Genomic DNA, 19,466 nt, shown 5'->3' with positions numbered 1-19,466 from the left:
TCCATGGGGTTGCAAAGAGTCAGACTTGACCGCGTGGCTAACACTTTCACTTTCTTGGATGAAAATCTTGAAGGTTAGCCGGAGGCTGTCCGCACCCCTCTGCTGCGTCTGTTGGCCGTCTTGACACCTCTTTGTCTGTTTTGCCTTTTGTCACGTCAACATTACTTAGTTGTACAATCCAGGTAAATGATTGTTGGTCCCGTTTCGTATAGCTGTTGTAAGGTCATTTTCAGGACTGGAGCTTTTCCTTTTTTCTTCCCAGCAGGACAAAGGGAGCCCTGAGCCCTTCTGGCTGTCCTTAAAGCCAGAGTCACAGATAGCCCCGGTGAAGGCACAGTGGTGACGTGACCACTTGGAGGCAGCTAGCATTGTCCTAGGAGAAACCCCACACGGGAGCCTCTTAAATGCTGTCACATTTACCCTCTATGGTTTAGTTTAAGATGGCTAATCCAGGAATGCTCAAAATAGGCTAAGAATTTGCTGATGACACATTTGTGACAACTCCAGCCTTGTTCTCAGCAAGGAGGAGATTTTCTATGTTGGCCTAAAAATTGTCTGTATTAAGGGTAAATTTAAATATGTAGCTTTGTTAACACAACATCACTGACAAAGTAGCTGGTATATTCTGTGGTTCAGTATGTGTGTTTAGTGGCTGAGTCATATCTGACTCTTTGCGACCCCATGCACTGTAGCCCACCAGGTTTTTCTGTCCATGGGGATTCTCCAAACAAGAGTACTGGAGTGGGTTGCCATGCCCTCCTCCAGGGGATCTTCCCAATCCAGGGATCGAACCCAGGTCTCCCGCATTGCAAGTGGATTCTTTCCGATCTGGGCCACCAAGGAAGTTCAGTATAATAAGGTATTTTCGTTACTCTGCACTTCGGAGTGAAGATCAAGATTGGCTCACGGGGTAGACTGCCTGAATGTAGCAGAGGACCTGGCGTGTAACTATTTGATGAAGAGATGACTGAGCAGCACTTCTGAGTGTCTTGATCAAATGAATCAAACCAATGAGCATTGGTTTCGTGCTTTTGATGTATGAGAAAGTAGCACTTGAGGCACCCTGATGTATATTCAAAATTGACTGATTCTTCCAGAAGCTTGTAGCCTGGTGAGCACTTTGCCATGAACAGAAATAACCATGCCCCAGGCAAATGTGAGGCACAGTGTAAAGTGCAGGGAGAGGATGGCTCTGCCTGAGCTGTCAGGCAGGGACTTGAAGGTTAGGAGCATCTCATGGGCCCTTCTGGGATCAGGAGGAGTCCTGGAGGCCAGAGGAGGCAGCAGAAGAAAAAGCAGGTTCACCCATTCCTGCCATGCTTATTTCTAATCATCCAACCCGTATCATCGTCCTGTTTGATTTTAGACCAGAGATTGCGAATTCCAATCCTGCAAGGAGCCAAGCTGGTGTTATAAACAAGCAAAGCTGGCCAGGTGTAAGACAGTAGATCGCCTTTGCCCCTTGGCCGCCGTGTGCAGGTACGGTCCGGCAGGGGGGACTGGAAGAAGGAGCAGTGGCCCTTCAACTTTAGCTGGTTGTCGCCCTGTGAAGTGCAAGCCCAGGGTTGCCATTTTTCTGTTACTGTTTTTTCTCCAAGAAGCAACCCATCCAGATTTGTCTGAGAATTTTCCTGACTCTTAGAGATCAGAAATTAAATCAGATTGACAAACTGGGTGGCCTGCACTTTGGTGCCAAACCAATATCAGCTGCAGGCTGAGGGAGGCTCGCGAACTGTCACCCTGCGAAACTGGGTCTGGCACAACAGTTCTGAAAATGTGGTCCCTGGACCAGCAGCGTCAGTCATCTGACTACTTCTTAGAAATGCAATTGCCAGGCTCCATCCCAGATCTACTGAATAAGAAACTCGCGGTGGACCCTACAATATGCATTTCCACAAGCCCTCTAGGAGATTTCGATGCTCGCTTAAGTTTGAGAATATTTTTTTTACATTTTTAAGTGGCTGGGGAGAAAAAAATCAAAAGATGGTTGCTATTTCATGATATATAAAATGACATAAAGTTCAAATGTCCCTGTCCATAAATAAAGTTTTATTGGCACGTAGCCAAGCCCATTCATTTATGTATTGTCTGTGGCTGTTTTTGCCCTGCACCAGCAGAGTTGAGTAGTCCTAGCAAAGACCAAATGGTCCACAAAGCTTAAAATATTTATAGAAAAAAATATGGAAAGCTGTGTCTTCTGGGGTGCAGAGTCTTGTGCACTCCATGGAGTGAGTGGCCGCTTAAGTCCCTCTCTGCCCTTCTGTGGCCTCCGTCACAGAACTGTCATCCATGCCCATGGGGCCATCCTGTCTGGCTCGGCCTCCTAATGCTGCCCCTGGGGTCCTCCCCCAGCCCCTGCCAGCCACCTGCATCTGTCCTGCTGTTTCTCCCTCCTGATGCTGAGGCCCAAATGCCTCAAGAAATAGCATGAGAGGCAAGCTATGGGAAAAGCTGGTGACACGTGTACTGCAATTTCTGTCTGAAGTTGTGTAATATGAATTCCCTGGTAGCTCTCTACTAGGCTTTTAGCATGAAGTTGTGTAATATGAATTCCCCTGTAGCTCTCTACAAGGCTTTTAGCATGAAGTTGTGTAATATGAATTCCCTGTAGCTCTCTACAAGGCTTTTAGCATGAATTTTCATGGAGCAATTAGGGCGTGTTTCATAAAAAGTCAACAATTAGCTATAACACTGTTTGGGACAGAAAAACTTGTTTGCACTAGGCTTCACTTGGGACAGAATGACTTGATAGTGCCTCCGTGATTGACAGCAGGATTACTTTTTTAAAGAGTTTATTATATTCTGCTAATGTTTATTTGAAAGAGATTACACTGATGTTTTATAAATGGCCCTTAGTCAACATATGAATGGGATAGTCTCTCTAGAAGACAGCTTGCCTGCAAACAAACTAGCAACTTAAGCTATTAACTTCCACTGACTGACAGTTTCAAAATGGGGTTGTAGGAAAAAATGGTGCATGAATGTTTCCAGACATCAAATTAGTTAGATAAATGAACTTTGAATTGGAAACCAGGCCTTCTAGTTAATAAACACAGTGCGTATTATTTTACGGCTGTGTCTTGTAAGACTGCACAAGTTGTTCCAAAAAGCAGTGCTCTGTCCTGTTTTCTATTATCATAATATTCCTGCTTATATCAGTAAGCAAACCTTAGAAAGGGTTATCTTCAAAATATTTCACATCAAGATGAAGAGCATTCATGTGTTCTACATTGTGTCCACGTGGGCCTTCCAGAACCTTCCACCCTCTTCTGTAACACGGGTCAGACAGGAAAAAGATCTTCCTTCCACATAAAACAAGAGCTGCTGAACTCAGTTTCCACTGCTTGATGCTCGAAAGTAAGTCTTTCTGACTTACTTCACTCTGTATGAAAAACAGGTATTGTATGTTAATGCATATATGTGCAATCTAGAGAAATAGTGTAGATAATCTTATTTGCAAAGCAGAAATAGAGACACAGATGTAGAGAACAAATGTCTGGAAACCAAGCGGGGGAGGGAAAAGATGGGAAGAGTTGGAGACTGGGATTGACATGTATTCCCATGGGATTGACATGTGTAGACTCGATAACTAATGAGAACCTACTGTACAGCCCAGGGAACGCTCCGCAATGCTCTGTGGTGACCTAAACGGGAAGGAAATCCAAAAAAGAGGGGGATATATTCATGTGCTCACTCATTCAGTCATGTCTGACTCTTTGCAACCCCATGGACTGTAGCCTGCCAGACTCTTCTGTCTATGGGATTCTCCAGGCAAGAATATTGGAGTGGATAACCATTCCCTTCTCCAGGGGATCTTCCCAACCCAGGGATCCAACCTGTGTCTCCTGCATTGCAGGTAGATTCTTTACCAACTGAGGCACCAGGGAAGCCAATATAAACAGGCCACCAGTTAGTGAATATATAAAATTTCTCTTTGAAAACTTGTTAGCATCTTATAGAACTTAGTTTTATTATCTCCATTTAGATCAAAATACAGAAAGCATCAAGGGGTTTCAATTTGGGTAAAAAGCAATAAATAATAAGTGAAATGGTCTTTTGTCACTGTCATTCTGGGAAGTAGCAGTTTCGTTTGTGATTGGATTTCTGTAATAAACATGCATTTGCATCTTGTCATGCACGACGGTTTCCAAACAGACATTTTATTCTTTGAATCTCACAGCAATCTTTCTGACAATTTCAGTTTTCTTTTGCTGTTCTACCAAACTGCCACAACTTAAGTGGCTTGAAACAATACCCCTTTTTGATCTCTCAGTTGTGAAGGTCACAAGGCAGGTGGCTGAGTTGGATTTCCTGCTTTGCATCTCACTAGGTTAAAATCAAGGCTTTCTCCGAGCTGCCCTTCTTGATGGCGACATCGGGGAGGGTCTGTCCTGCTCAACTGAGATGCTGGCAGAAGTCAGCTCCTGGAGGTTTGTCGGGCTCAGATCCCTGTGTTCTCGCTGACTGAAGGTGAAGGGCCATTCCTAGCTTCTCGAGGCCTCTGCTCCATGGCTTGCAAAGCCCTTGCTCCATCTTGAAAGTGAGCTAAACGGTCAGACTCTCTGTACATCTGTCCAACCCCAGCAGTGAAAGTTACCTCTGCTTTCTAGGACCCTCACGAGTATGCTGGGCCCATCTGAATAAACTAGGATGATATCTCCCTGTGCCTCTTTACACATCTACAAGGCCCCCTTTTTTTCAGGGAAGATCACATATTCACAGGTTAGAACATCTGCGGTGGTGGTTTAGTCACTAAGTCATGTCCAACTCTTGCGACCCCATGGACTATACCCCACCAGACTCCTGTGTCCATGGGATTCCCCAGGCAAGGATACTGGAGTGGGTTGCCATTTCCTTCTCCAGGAGATCTTCCCCACCCAGGTATTGAACTCAGGTCTCCTGCATTGCAGGTGATCTCTTGCATTGCAAGCAGATTCTTTGTGGACTGAGCCACCAGAAGCAGCCCCTCGAACATCTTTGGGGGCCCGTTTTTCTGCCAACCACACAGTTAGGCAGGATTATTGTCCCCAGAGAGGACAGCAGAGAGGCCACCAGCAGTCCCTCAGTCCGAGTGGCAGCACCCGGCCTGTCTGTGGACACATTTCTGGCCTGAGCCTCTTCCAGGTACAGTCTTCCAAATGGGAAAACACTGTTTTCAAGATGAAATAGTTCTTTATTAGGTGAGAGTATTGCTTCTTTGCATTCAAAGGCAGAGGCACTGTTACCTATTTCTTCCTAAACATCCAACTTAAGATGTCCACAGGCATCACTTTGCCCCCAGGACCCAATCCTTTGGCCACCTGATGTGAAGAGCTGACTCCTTGGAAAAGACCCTGATGCTGGGAAAGATTGAAGGCAGGAGGAGAAGGGGACGACAGAGGGTGAGATGGTTGGATGGCATCACTGACTCGATGGACATGAGTTTGAGCAAGCTCCAGGAGTTGGTGATGGAGAGGGAGACCTGGCGTGCTGCAGTCCATGGGGTCACAAAGAGTCCGGCACAACTTAGTGGTTTAATAACAAGGCATCACGCAGGGGCTCAGTGACCTTCTTCCCGGCTGTTGGAGGGAGTCTGAAGATGCTGGGGTGAACCCCGGCCCAGGCACCCAGCCAAGGCCTTCTTCTCACACAGCATGCCGCATCACAAGCCCCATTTTTGTGGTGCAGCCTCACTGACAACGAACATTCAGGAGGCGCTGGTGCCTCGTGTGCAGGATGACAGGCCCATGGCACTTGGGCTGCAGGTGGTCTTTTAAATGATCAAGTGCCTGGTTGATGGGAAAATCCATCTTAGCCATTGGCCTCCTGCCCCGGGCATCCTGATGTTGCTGAGCCATCAGCAGGCAGCCAGGCAGAGTTTGAGTTTGTCCATCTCTCCTGATAATCGAGATGTCTGAAGCAGGGGGCGGGAAGGGGGGGAAGCGGAGGTCTAGGGATCAGCCCACAAACTGCTGGGCTCTGACGTCAGGGGCCCATTTCAGCAGCACCATCTCACCACACTGTTTAGCTCCCAAGCCACTTTCACCACTAGGTGGTCAGGGTCCAGCCGCCAAGCCCAGAGCAGTTAAGAACCATTAAGCAGCAGAATAGACTGTCCTCAAGTCCCTCCCACCCTGACTCCCCTCCCCGTCCCCGGCACGGTGCTGATTTCTATCTCTGCAGCCCCTCTCCCATCACCTTGTAATTGACATTGCTCTGCATTGAGCTTATCCACTCTTCCTCTTGTCCACACTCTCTCTCTTGTTGCACACTCTCTGCCCTCTGCTCCCATTTGGATTCTTTATCACTAAGGTCCCAAGAAACCGAGCAGGAGAGCAGGCGTCCTCTCCAGTGACCCGAAGGGGCCAGGAGCCAGACTGGGAACTGGCAATCACTGGCTTTCTCAGCCAGCCCCGAGTGTGAGTGGTCCAGCTCCCAGCCTCCTCTCAGCAGGGGAGCAGAACCCTCTATGGCCTGGTTCCCGCCTCACTAGAAAGGGGTCCTCTGTGCAGCCACTTGCATCTGTGGGATGCGTGCCTCTCGGAGTGAATTTTCCCCAAGTTCACCTTTGCATTGGATTGAGGAGAGGTGGTAACATAAGAATTGAAATTTAGATGGGTTATGTTTGAGAAATCTGCATCATGGTGCTTTCTAGATTGCTTTCTGTTAAGTCAGGCTTTGGGCTCCTCTTACAACCCAACAGTAAACAGATGACTGTTTTCCACTCAGAATCTGCCATTGGCCTTAGATGGACACAGAGCATGAGGAACTGTAATCCTGTCGCGTACAGATACACGGAGGCAGAATAGCTCTATTTCAGTGAATTAATGAGGCTTTAAGATGCTCTGATTCTGTCAGTTCAGTCAGTTCAGTCGTGTTCGACTCTGCGAGCTAGTGAACTGAAGAACGCCTGGCTTCCCTGTCCTTCACCAACTCCCAGAGCTTACAAAAACTCATGTCCCTCAAGTTGGTGATACCAGCCAGCCATCTCATCCTGTCGCTCCCTTCTCCTGCCTTCAATCTTTCCCAGCATCAGGGTCCTTTCCAATGAGCCAGTTCTTTGCACCTGGTGGCCAAAGTATTGGAATTTCAGCTTCAACATCAGCCTTTACCAATGAATATTCAGGACTGGTTTCCTTAGGATTGACTGGTTTGATCTTGCAGACTCTCAAGAGTCTTCTCCAGCACTGCAATTCAAAAGCATCAGTTCTTTGGCACTCAGCTTTCTTTATGGTCCTACTCTCACATCCATACGTGACTACTGGAAAAAACTATAGATTTGACTAGATGGACCTTTGTTGGCAAAGTAATGAATGCTTCTGCTTTTTAATATATTAACTACGTTTGTCATAGCTTTTCTTCCAAGGAGCAAGCATCTTTTAATTTCATGGCTGCAGTCACTGTCTACAGTAACTTTGGAGCCCAAGAAAATAAAGTCTCTCACTGTTTCCATTGTTTCCCCATCTATTTTCTATGAAGTGATGGGGAGCAGATGCCATGATCTTCATTTTCTGAATGTTGAGTTTTAAACCAGGTTTTTTACTCTTTTCTTTGACCTTTATCAAGAGGCTCTTTGGTTCCTCTTTGGTTTCTGCCATAAGAGTGGTGTCATTTGCATATCTGAGGTTATTGATATTTCTCCTTGCAATCTTGATTCCTGCTTGTCCAGCATTTTGCATTACCTTTCCTCATAGCTCAGTCAGTAGAGAATCTGCCTGCAATGCAGGAGACCCCAGTTTGATTCCTGGGTTGGGAGGATCCCCTGGAGAAGGAAATAGCAACCCACTCCATTATTCTTGCCTGGAGAATCCCATGGACAGAGGAGCCTGGCGGGCTACAGTCCATGGGGGTCTCAAGAGTGAGGCATGACTTAGCAACTAAAACACCGCCACCACTCTACATAGAAGTTAAATAAGCAGGGTGACAATATACAGCCTTGACATACTCCTTTCCCAACTTGGAATCAGTCTGTTGTTCTATGTCCAATTCTAACTGTTGCTTCTTGACCTGCATATAGATTTCTCAGGAGGCAGGTAACATGGTCAGGGATTCCCATCTCTTTAAGAATTTTCTACAGTTTGTTGTGATCCACATAGTCAAAGGCTTTAGTGTAGTCAATGAAGCAGAGGTAGATGTTTTTCTGGAACTCTCTTGCTTTTTCTATAATCCAGTGGATGTTGGCAATTTGATCTCTGGTTCCTCTGCCTTTTCTAAATCCAGCTTGAACATCTGAAACTTCTCAGTTCATGTACTGTTGAAGCCTAACTTGGAGATTTTGAGCATTACTTTGCTAGCTTGGGAGATGAGTGCAATTGTGTGGTAGTTTGAACATTCTTTGGCATTGCCTTTCTTTGGGATTGGAATGAAAACTGACCTTTTCCACTCCTATGGTCATTGCTGAGTTTTCCAAATTTGCTGGCATATTGAGTGCAACACTTTAACAGCATCATCTTTTAAGATTTGAAATAGCTCAGCTGGAATTCCATCACCTCCGCTAGTTTTGTTTGTAGTGATGCTTCTTAATGCCCACTTGACTTCCCATTCCAGGATGCCTGGCTCTAGGTGAGTGATCACATCATCGTGGTTGTCTGGGTCATGAAGATCTTTTTTATACAGTTCTTCTGTGTGTTCTTGCCACCTCTTCTTAATGTCTTCTGCTTCTGTTAGGTCCATACCATTTCTTACATGCCAGTGTTTTCTTGAAATGTACCCTTGGTGTCTCTAATTTTCTTGAAGATATCTCCAGTCTTTCCCATTCTATTGTTTTCCTCTATTTCTTTTCATTGATCTCTATTTCTTCAAGATGCACTGGCTAGAGTAGTCAAAAATGGAAATCTGAAATGCTGCAAATTTAAGCATTAGTGTCCTGCCAGTAGCAACAGCATAGAGAACTTGAAATAAGAACATTACACACGCCAAAGAACAAGTGGCTTTGACTTTTTTTGGTGGGAAAGGAGAAGTGGGCTGGAAACCTGTGGACCCAGTGTGCAGAGCAATACAGTAAGAAAAAAACAGTGTAAAAAATAACCTCACATTTTAACACAAAAACGACTTCAAGCTGCATTCTATATCTTTCAAAAGCACTTCTTACCTGAGGATAACATGCGCCATTCTGCACATTTTAACAAGAGGTTTGCTAACGTCCTTTTCCCATCAGAGAAGAGTATCAGTGACTCATGAATAAACATTAGCATCAGTTACGTAATAACGAAAAGTCTCCAAGCCAGGGACGCCCGTCATGGTGCTGCGGTGCCCTCATCCTTACTGTGTTATTCTCCAGTTAATTCAATTTTGTCCTCTCTCAACTCCATAATGCTCATATCTTCCTGACTGTGGAACCACTGCACTAATATTAAAGCGGTAATCAAGATTGCCTCTAAATATTCATAGCAATAAATGACTCCCTTGTGCCCTATGAGTGCCAGACCTACAGCCTGAAGCATTTATTTAGTGCCAGGGAAGGATCTAGTTATTTCAGAGTCCCTGGAATGCAATATTTTAATATTTTTGTTCTGCTTGAAAAATTAGGTTCCTGTGAGCTTCTGGTATCAATGGTGGAGATAAATGACTTTGGCTCTGACTGATTATCGTCCTTGCAAGGATAACCTAGACGTGGTGATGGGTGTGTATTTGGCTGTGGTCCCCACTTCTGATTTTTAATGCAGTTCCCTTCCTTTCTGCAGGCTCTCTCACCTTATTTCCACTTAATGGTCAGGTGAAGATTTTTCTAAGTCATTGAAAGTTGGCTATTATTTGAAGACATAGAAACATTAAGGAGATGGTGCAGTGTATCATTCCATTCATCAGAGGGGAAAAAAAATCATAAGCATTCCTCCATCCATAGAAATCTACTTTTGTTGACTTGGGATATTTTGTAGACATCAAGGATGAAACAGTTTAAATCCAGGTTTGGGTGAGCCCCCAGTTACACAAATTAAAGAATGGCAGCCTAACATTTTAGAGTAAAATGTGAAATTAGATCATGTTTAAGATCCCTTTACTGGTGTTATAATATCTTTCATAAGTAACACGTAGCAGAGAAAATAATTTACATTGCTGTAGGATATCATTTAAGAGGTTCTTGTGAATAAAAATGCTATTAACAAAGACTAAACAAATAAAGGCAACCCAGCAAATAATAATGAGAAGAAAAATACTATAGCTAACTTTAAAAAATCACTTTGAAAACATGTGTTAATATTTCCAGGTAAGAGGGATGTTCTGGACAAGTGCATTGTGGGAGACTTCAGAAAAAGTACAGGGCAGATGAGGGTCCCAGTGACAGGCAGTGGGGTCCAGCCAGAGCTTTACTTTGTAGACCTGCCTGGGCAAGCCATTTGGGAGAGCCAGCCTAAACTCATTTCCATGAGGAACTTAAAAGGAGAGTAGCCTCAGAAGAAACTAAATCTGCACTTGGTCCTGGGCTTCTAGCTTCCAGAACTGTACAAAAATGAATTTTTGTTAGTTAACCTACCCAGTCTGTGATACTTTGTCTTGGCAGTCTTAGCAAATGAATACAGGGTGGGTTCTAGGATTCTGGAAATATTTTTATTTTCAATTGGGTGGTAGGTACCCTGGTGGTTATTTTATTGTTGTTTTTTAAATTATACTTTTATATAAATTGTATATTTTATATACTCTTTTGGATATACTTTTCCCAATTAAAAAATAGAATTATAATGACTGTCAAGACATTTCTAGCATAGTGATAAGCATTTAATTGTTTTATTCAGCAAATGCAGTTCTTTAAGCTTTCATTAAGATATGGTTTTATTAGGGCAATCAATATGTCATTTTTAAAAATGAATGCTGTATTTAACCAGTACTAGTTCATCATCTCCTATATCTAAAAATGAAAAGAAAATGGGATGAATACATAATTTTAGACTAAAAAATCTTTGGCAAGGAGTGGTTTTGAGGTAAAATAGCTCTCTGTTTAGCTTCTCCATTGAATTTGCCTATACCAATCAGGTCTCAACTAAAATATACAGATAAAGCTCTTTCTACCTCCCTGGGGAAAAATGTATTCATTTGAAATATGTTGACATTATAGCATTCTAACAGCTCCTGTAGGGACTTTATGTGGAATTAGTACAAATGTTTGTGTTTAAGTTAGCTGAATTTTTCAAGAAGTAAAGAGGATGCTGCAAATATTTAATTTTTATTCACAAATGTAATTGTCAGTATTTGTCTTTAAAATAATTAGGTGTGAGAAAAGAGAAAAATATAAAATAGTGATGTATGCCATATCTTAGGCAAACACAATTTGTAATTAAAGTAATTATTTTCACACATATATATAAAATAGACAAACATATGCTACTCGGACACATCTTGACAGAACATTGAGATGTATTTTTGTTCTGCTCTTTTATTGCAAGAGTAATTAATGATCTTGTTTTCCTAAGACGTAATTAATGAGCACAAATTGTAGACCTTGGAGAGAACTCTCTGTATGTGTTTGTAATTAAATCCCAGTGTCAGGAAGTGTGGGTAAATTTAGGTAAAAGTCTTGTGGCAGACCCGAAAGCAAGTCCAGGGCTGAGAAACACTTTTTTTGTCTGCTCTATTAAAATCAAAGGAAGTTATGCGTGTTTAGGAATATTGAGTTTAAAAGTTCAGCAAATGCTCAGAAATCCATACAATTCTTAGAAACACCAGGGAGTATCAAAATATAGCAAGTAGGAAGTGTGGTTTCACTAGATCACTGATGTTTGTATCGTCATTAGAATGAATCCATAGAAAACAAGGTCTGGGCTTCCCCGGTGGCTCAGTGGTAGAAAGTCCACCTGCCAATGCAGGAGACGCGGGTTTGGTCCCTGCTCCGGGAAGATCCTGCATGCCGCGGGGCAGCTAGGCCTGTGCACAGCTATGGAGCCCGTGTTCTCCAGCCCTGAGCCCACGTGTCGCAACTGCTGAAGCCACAAGAGAAGCCACTGCGGTGAGAAACCCAGGCATCGCAAGCAGGGCATAGCCCCGCTCGCCCAAGCTGGAGGAAAGGCCACGCAGCAGAAAAACAAGTAAATACAATTACTTAAAAAAATAAGATCTGTTTAAACCCAGATGTAATACTTAAGTGTTTTATGTATATGAATATCCACCAGTTTAACTCTCAAGCTTAAGTAACTACTTAAAAAATAATGTCACCCATCAGTTAATTGAGAAGAGTGTTCTTAAAAAAAAAAAAAAAAAAACAACTTATGCTGGCGCTTAGTTTTATCCCCCGAAAGCACCAATATTCAAAATAGTGTAGTACTCAGGCAGCTATTGGATGATGCAAGTTTTAGGCCTTTATTACTGACTCAGGAGTGCACAGTGAAGATGGAAATTTCTGTGAACCCTGTGAAAATAAATGTTCCACATCTGAGCTGTCTAGCAGGGATCACCAGTAGCTCTGTGCTGCTTTAGAGTCTTGAAATGTGTCCAGTGCAACTGATGAATTGATTTTTAATTTTGATGTCACTTTAATTAATTTAAATTTAACTAGCCATATCTGGCTAATGGTTACCATATTAGATATGGGAAATTACAAAAAGACATTCCAAGGGCTGCCCTAAAATATAGTCAATAGTGTCTCACCCTTTGTGGCTCTCCCTGGTTATATGGCATTAGTTAATTCAAGTTATAATATCCCCAAACTCGTGTGACCTTCTGTTCTGGGTTCTATTTCAATTTTGTTTCATCCAAACTCATTATTTTAATATTAGTTATTGGAACTTATTAATACAATCCATTTATCTCTTATGAGCATGTGATTCTTCATAGACAAGCTGAAATGCTGTCTTGTAAAAGAAGTTCCTTGGAGTTATAATTTTGTCATTCAGTCGCTAAATTGTGCCTGACTCAGCAGTCCCATGGACTGCAGCATTCCAGGCCTCTGACCACTGTCTCCTGGAGTTTGCTCAAATTCATGTCCATTGCATCGGGGATGCTATCTAACCATCTCATCCTCTGCTGCCCCCTTCTCCTTTTGGATATGATATATTCTTACTGAATAATATTATAATAGTTATAATAGTGTCTTTCAAATATGGAATGTTAGAGAATTATGTCTAAACTTATTCTCCTCTTGTTGAAGCATGAATCCAGAAGAACTTATAAAGGCAGACGAAACCAATACCCTGAAGTCAGCAGCAGTAATTTAATGTGGGTGATGATGTTTGAACAAGATTGAAATTTCACTTGCAGCACCAGGGCAAGACTGCCTGGGAGGAGCTAGTGATCTTGAGTTCACGTTCTCAGTTCTGTCCTGACCCATCTCTCCTCCACTGTGATCTTTTTAAGTCGCTAAGCAGCCTTCGTTTCCTCAGTGGCCTATGATGGCATTTGGTCCTTCCTTACATTGGCTGCTTCCCTGTGGCTCAGATGGTAAAGAATCTGCCTGCAATGTGGGAGATCTAGGTTCTATCCCTGGGTTGGGAAGATCCCCTGGAGAATGAAATGGCAACCCACTCTAGTATTCTTACCTAGAGAATTCCCTGGACAGAGGAACCTCGCGGCTACGGTCCGTGGGGTCACAATAAGTCAGACGTGACTGAGTGGCTCCACTTTCTTTCTTCTTTACCTTGGTTGCATCATTTGTGAATTAACTCATCCTCTGCCCTTCTCCCATCCACCTGGACAGTGGGCAGTACTGCCTGGCCTGAGCTGAGCACACCAACTATGGTGAGCTGAGTCAGGGCGTGGTCATGCTGGGTGAACTCTCTCTCTACCTCATCAGAATAAAAGCACAGCATTCACTTTTCAAAATCAACATTAAACATTTTAGAAATACCTGATGGACATGTGATGCCTCCAATTGAAATATGTTAGCTGGGGGGGGCAGAGGGAGTTGGAGTTTGACCACCCATCCCCAGAATCAGGGGATTTTACATCTGAAGATGTAATAGGCAGGGAAGCAAGGAAGAGGCTTTGTAGAATAACAATGAGATGGCAAATAGATTTTGACTTGGGTAAGGATGTTGCATCACTGACTTGGGCTCATCAAGAGGGATGTGATATGTTCAACCAGCCTGGTTTAGATGGGGGCTAACCTGGGAGAGGGATGTGGGTTTAGGGACAGTACTGCACGGCTGTATTCTCCAGGAGGGGCAAGAAACATGTTGGGATTTCTGGGGCAGAACAGTGAAAATATAGATGCCTGCCCCCCACTGACAGACCGGCAAGCAGACTAGGGTTTCTTGGGACCCAGAAGCAAGGTGGAGGAAGGTGTCTGCCTAGCAAGAAGGAGATGTAGAGCTGTTTGCCCTATTCATTCATTGATTGTTTTCTTCACCAAATGTTAACTGAGCTTCTGTTATTTATCTGGCACCATGGAGGATAAGGAAGGGGACAGAGGATTAGATGCTTAAATGGCATCAACAACTCAATGGCCATGGATTTTAGCAAACTCGGGGAGATCATGAAGGACAGGGAAGCCTGGCGTGCTGCAGTCCATGGACTATGAATGAGTCAGACATGACTGAGTGACTGAACAACCAAACAACAAAAGGGACATAATAAACAGGTGGACCCACAAATCAACATACTGAATTATAATGAGTAGGAAGGGAGTTCTTCCTTCCAGGGAGGGAGGGGGCAGGAGACTGGAAAAAAGACCTGGGGAGAGGTGGGTGTCATTAGACCGGGGAGTGAGGTAAGGCTTCTTTGGATCCTTGATGTTTAAGCTGATTATGGGTAGTTGGCGAAAGCATTCCAGGCAGAGAGAATGTCGCCTCAGAGCTGCCAAGCAGCCTGGTGTGTTGGAGGAGCTGGCAAAGTCAGTGTGGCTGGAGCTGGGTGAGCCAGGAGAGCAGTGCAGGTGGGCGTGGAGGGCCAGGAGGGCATGTAGGCATGTAGGCACTATAGTCCACGTGAAAGGGTGAAACACAGTGAACAGTATGGAGGTTTCTCAAAGCCTGAAAAGGACGTTACCATATGGCCCAGCAGTTCCACTCCTGGGCATATACCACCCCCTAAAAAACCAAAAACATGAATTCAAAAAAATAGATGCACTCCGATGTTTATAGCTGCATTACTTACAAAGGCAAGATATGGGAGCAACCTAAGGGTCCATCGATAGATGAGTGGAGAATGGACGGATATACACAATGGAATACTACTCGGTCATAAAAAAGAATGAAAACTTTGCTATTTACAGCAACATGGATGGGTTTGGAGGGTAAATACTGTATGATATCACTTATATATGGAATCTAAAAAATAAACAAGTTAGTGAATACATTAAAAAAGAGTAGACTTATAGATACAGAAAACAAATTAGTGGTTTGCAGTGGGGAGGGGCCATATAGGGAAAGGGAATTAAAGGTACAAACTATTAGGTATAGTATAAGCTACAAGGATAGAGAATATAGCCAGTATTTTTACAGTAACTATAAATGGAATATAACCTTTAAAAATTGTGAATCACTATGTTGTACACCTGTAACTTATATAATATTTTATATCAACTATGATTAAGTAAAATTTTTTGAAAAAAAATTCACATATTATCATCAGTGTGCTGGGATGTCAGTGTACTATCATCCATAAGGGTAGATGGATGAGGCTGTGATTTTTAAAATATCCTCCCTGCCATTGCGGAGTGGATGGGAGGAAAGCTCAGGCAGGTATAGAGGGACTTGGAGTAGAGGGTTTTGCAGCTTCCAGAAGGTTCGAATCAGAGCAGGGTGTAGAGATGTCGGACCTGGACCACAGGAATTGTGCTTTGGAGGGTGACTCAATAGGACCTTTTCACGGATTGGATGGAGTTGTTGAGGGAGACAGACTCCAAATTTCTGACATGAACAGTTGGGGAAAATGCAAGTGTCTTTGCTGGAAACAGAGAAACCAAGGAAGGAATAAATTATGAGTCAAGAAGGACCCGAAGCCTACGTGGCCCACGGAAAGGTGAACAGAGGCCAGGAATTCCGGGTCATTACCATCTGGGAGAGTGATGCGTTTTCCAGACTCATCCTGCTTGTTTGGTCTCCTCTACTCAAGGTCTCAGAATGGTCCCAGGAAGAAGTGCATTTTTCTCTCTTTCCATTGAATGTGTCTACAGAGAATAGTCAGATATTGGCCTGTCAAAGTGAAATGATTTTCAACTGACTTCCCTTATTTATCTTTCAGAATCACCCAGGAGTGTTGAGTTTTCGAATACAACTGACAAGCAAAGAACTGATCGTGAACCTGGAAAGGAATGAGTAAGTCGCTTTAATTCATGTTTATGGCCAGACAGGAGAAAGTTTCGACACGGAGACTGGAAAGTGCTATGTAACTGAGGTTGGCATTTAGAGACGCAGAACTAAATGTGTGGATTTATAATCCAGATTCGGATTTGAGGCTGGAATTAGCTTCAAAAAATGATCCAATGGAAAAATAAAGAATTTTATCACTCTGAAAAAGAACTTTCTAGCTCAGCAGGTTTTTCTCATAGTCCTGATGTTTTATTTTTTCAGAGCCTGACTTTTCAAGGATAGAATTTAAGCATCCTCTGTTCTGTTCCAATAACTGTTCCATAATTAGCTGACTTTTGGCAATTCCTGGGTTATATAAGGGGAAACAACTTCAAATGGGTTGAAGCTCTTTTTTTCCTTGGGAAATACCAAGAGTTTATTTTATCTTTCAGAGCTTGTCTCCAGTGTTATGAAGTATTTATTTTATCTTTTTATTTTAAAATTTGGCCCCCATTTTTTTTTTGCAAAATTACATAAATTTCCAGAAAATGGTATTATATTTTTTTTTCTGAAGCACATGGATGTTATTACATATTTTGTGTGCCTTCCCTGGAGAAAACCGTGGCTGCTTCAGGGCATAAGTGAAAACAACAGCTCATATTTTGTCATCCTTTACAGTCTGTGGCTCTCTCCATGGGCTTCTCAGATCTGAAGGACCCCCCACTATCCTATTTGATTAGTACCAAAGAAGAATCAAGCTCCCCTAATAAGCAATCTGTATTTAAAGAGATAAATCAAGTTCCCAAGTCTTGCTTGATCCAAAATGGGAGTTTCTCACTTCCAGAGTGACTGGTTCCTGTCTCTTACTCATTGGTGAAATGCTGATTTTTCGTTGAAATGACAGTGTAGGTAAGACAGCTTCGTTGAAATGAGTTCTGCCAGAGATATTGCATCACAGAAATCTGACTTAGCATCTCTGCGTAAATGAATGAGATCACTTACTTACATCGGTGCTTTGGTTTGAGGGTCCTTAGCAAATCAGATGAACGGGTTCGTGAATGGCCAGTTCTCACATTCAGTATCTGACACCGTGGCCCACTGCAATTACAAACAAATAGATAAATTTGAAAGTACAGGTGAATATATATTACAAATACATGTATTTTAAATGAATATATATAGAATAGCACAGCCTGCTTCTTAGGATGTGCAGCCTGCCTTCTGGCATTTTGTGAGCAGTACATGATGAGATTTTAGCTTTTCTTGTGACTTGGTGATCTTAATAAAGAAGTTCAGCCACACATCTTGGGTAATCAGGGGATTGAATGGAAACCTGAATATTGCTTTTGATATGTCTCTCAGCAAATTAAATACTGTCATGCTCTTTTTTTTCATATATGAATATCATAGGACATTTAAACTTTTATGCCTACTCTTTGAATGTGGTTTTGAAAATATCACAGTGGACAGAACTAGGTATTCCTTGAAAGAGCAAAAAAAAATCAGGCTTTTGGTGGTGATGTATACCTTGATGGGGTTTTAGGATTGGCAGCTGGATTTAGGAAGTGTCTTTGCTGCGATTGTTCTTCTTATTAGCCTGGTGGAGGATTGTGGTAAGTTGCAACAGTGAGACTGAGCCTGCACCTTTGCGTGATGATAGGGCTGCAGGTATGGGAACAGAAATTGACTTAATAAAAACCTCAAGTTAGTTTTCACTCTAAAAGGAGTATGTATCCAATGCAAAGAAAAAAATTGAAAACTATAGGGAAAAAAATCAAGAGCCACCCCAAAATACCCCTACTACCAAACATAACCCTGGTTAGTACTTTGGTGGATGTTTGTATGATTTATTTTTCTTATAAATGAGTCTCTGCCTCTTTTGTCTTCCTAGTTGATATCATAGTCTGTGTGTAATCTGATACTCTTCTTCATTTAGCTTTCTAATGGAAGTCCTTTCCCATAAAGAAATGAATTTCTCACAGCCCATCTGGTTCTGAGTCTGTAAAGTGACTTGATAGCCTTCTTCATGGTTCCCTTTGAAAATGATTTACCTTCCATTAAGGCGGGTACCATAGTCCATGCTTACGACGACAGAGTGGCTAATTTTGATAAAAGAACATTTTAAAGGTGCCTTAATTTGCTCACTGCCAATTCTGGGCCTATCACAAGATAATCTCAGAATTAGAAAAGCTGTAAACGTAAAACTTTCTCTTCTTGATTTATTTCTTTTCCCAACTTCACTGTCAAAGTATGCTTAGAAGAGTATATGGAGATAGCTCTTTGCCCCTATGACATTGTATAGGGCTTCCCGGGGGCTCTAGTGGCAACGAACCTCCTGCTAATGCAGGAGATGTAAGAGATGCAGGTTCAGTCTCTGGGTCGGGAAGATCCCCCGGAGGAGGCCGTGGCAACCCACTCCAGTGTTCTTGCCTGGAAAATCCTGTGTTCAGAGGAGCATGGTAGGCTACAGTCCGTAGGGTCACACAGAGTCAGACACAACTGAAGCAACTTAGCACGCATGACATTGTACAGCTTGATTTTAATTATACTACTTATACTAATTGTGGAGATTTCATTTTGTTAAGAATAGCATTTTCAAAACTAGAGCATGGGAATGTGAATATTTTATTAATAATCCATTTCCCTCCAAATATTTCAGTATAACAAACTTTTTGAAAAAAGGTGGCATGTCTGTCCCATAAGAACTTCACTGTTGAAATGAGGAATACCAGAAATATTCTGCAGTGTTATAGATAGAATGAAATGCATGTATGCTACTGGCTGTTTGTCAGGCCCAGAAGATAATCAACCATCCAGTGTAAAATAAGACTTTTAATTTACATAGGCTTTGGCCCAATAGATCCAAATGAAGAATTTATCCAAATGAAGCAGAGATAAAATGTGCAAGAAAGCAAAGTAAATATAAATTTTTACAACCAACAGAACATAGAACCTGACCAATCAGAAGGTAGCTTGGTCAGTACCTTGCTTCAGAGCCCACAGTGGGGAATCAGCCCGGGTTTAAGGAAGTTCACTGCAGAATGTTCTGCCTAAAAGTACGTCAGTAGGAGATTGATTAAATAAGTCATGACTCAGCTATGAAACAGAGCATTATGCAGTACTACTGCTAAAGATGATAATGGAGACTTTTATTAATGTAAAAACCGTTGATAATATAATCAGTGTGAACAACCTGTTACTTTATCTGACATTCAGTTTTTATCTTAAGGTTACACTTGTGTCCATGAATGCCATAAAGATTTGGATATTTACTTTCTCAATATTTTACAAGAAATTGTGCTTAAAATTAGGAAAACTGTTTAATTTGAA

The 19,466-nt window shown here is 42.4% G+C and overlaps 1 protein-coding gene across 1 annotated transcript in view; it reads left to right on the top strand.

Moving 5' to 3' along the window:
- Window positions 1–19,466, top strand: part of ADAM12 (ADAM metallopeptidase domain 12) — a 388,630-nt gene that overhangs the window by 101,166 nt on the left and 267,998 nt on the right. The window contains exon 3 of the mRNA XM_070470396.1: window positions 16,090–16,163. Coding sequence (XP_070326497.1) covers window positions 16,090–16,163 — 74 coding nt within the window. The remainder of the gene's footprint in view (window positions 1–16,089; window positions 16,164–19,466) is intronic.

Source organism: Odocoileus virginianus, chromosome 7 (assembly GCF_023699985.2).
Source record: "Odocoileus virginianus isolate 20LAN1187 ecotype Illinois chromosome 7, Ovbor_1.2, whole genome shotgun sequence".
Taxonomy (NCBI): domain Eukaryota; kingdom Metazoa; phylum Chordata; class Mammalia; order Artiodactyla; family Cervidae; genus Odocoileus; species Odocoileus virginianus.
Note: the sequence above shows the minus strand (reverse complement) of the source record. Positions and strands in the feature narration are given on the sequence as shown.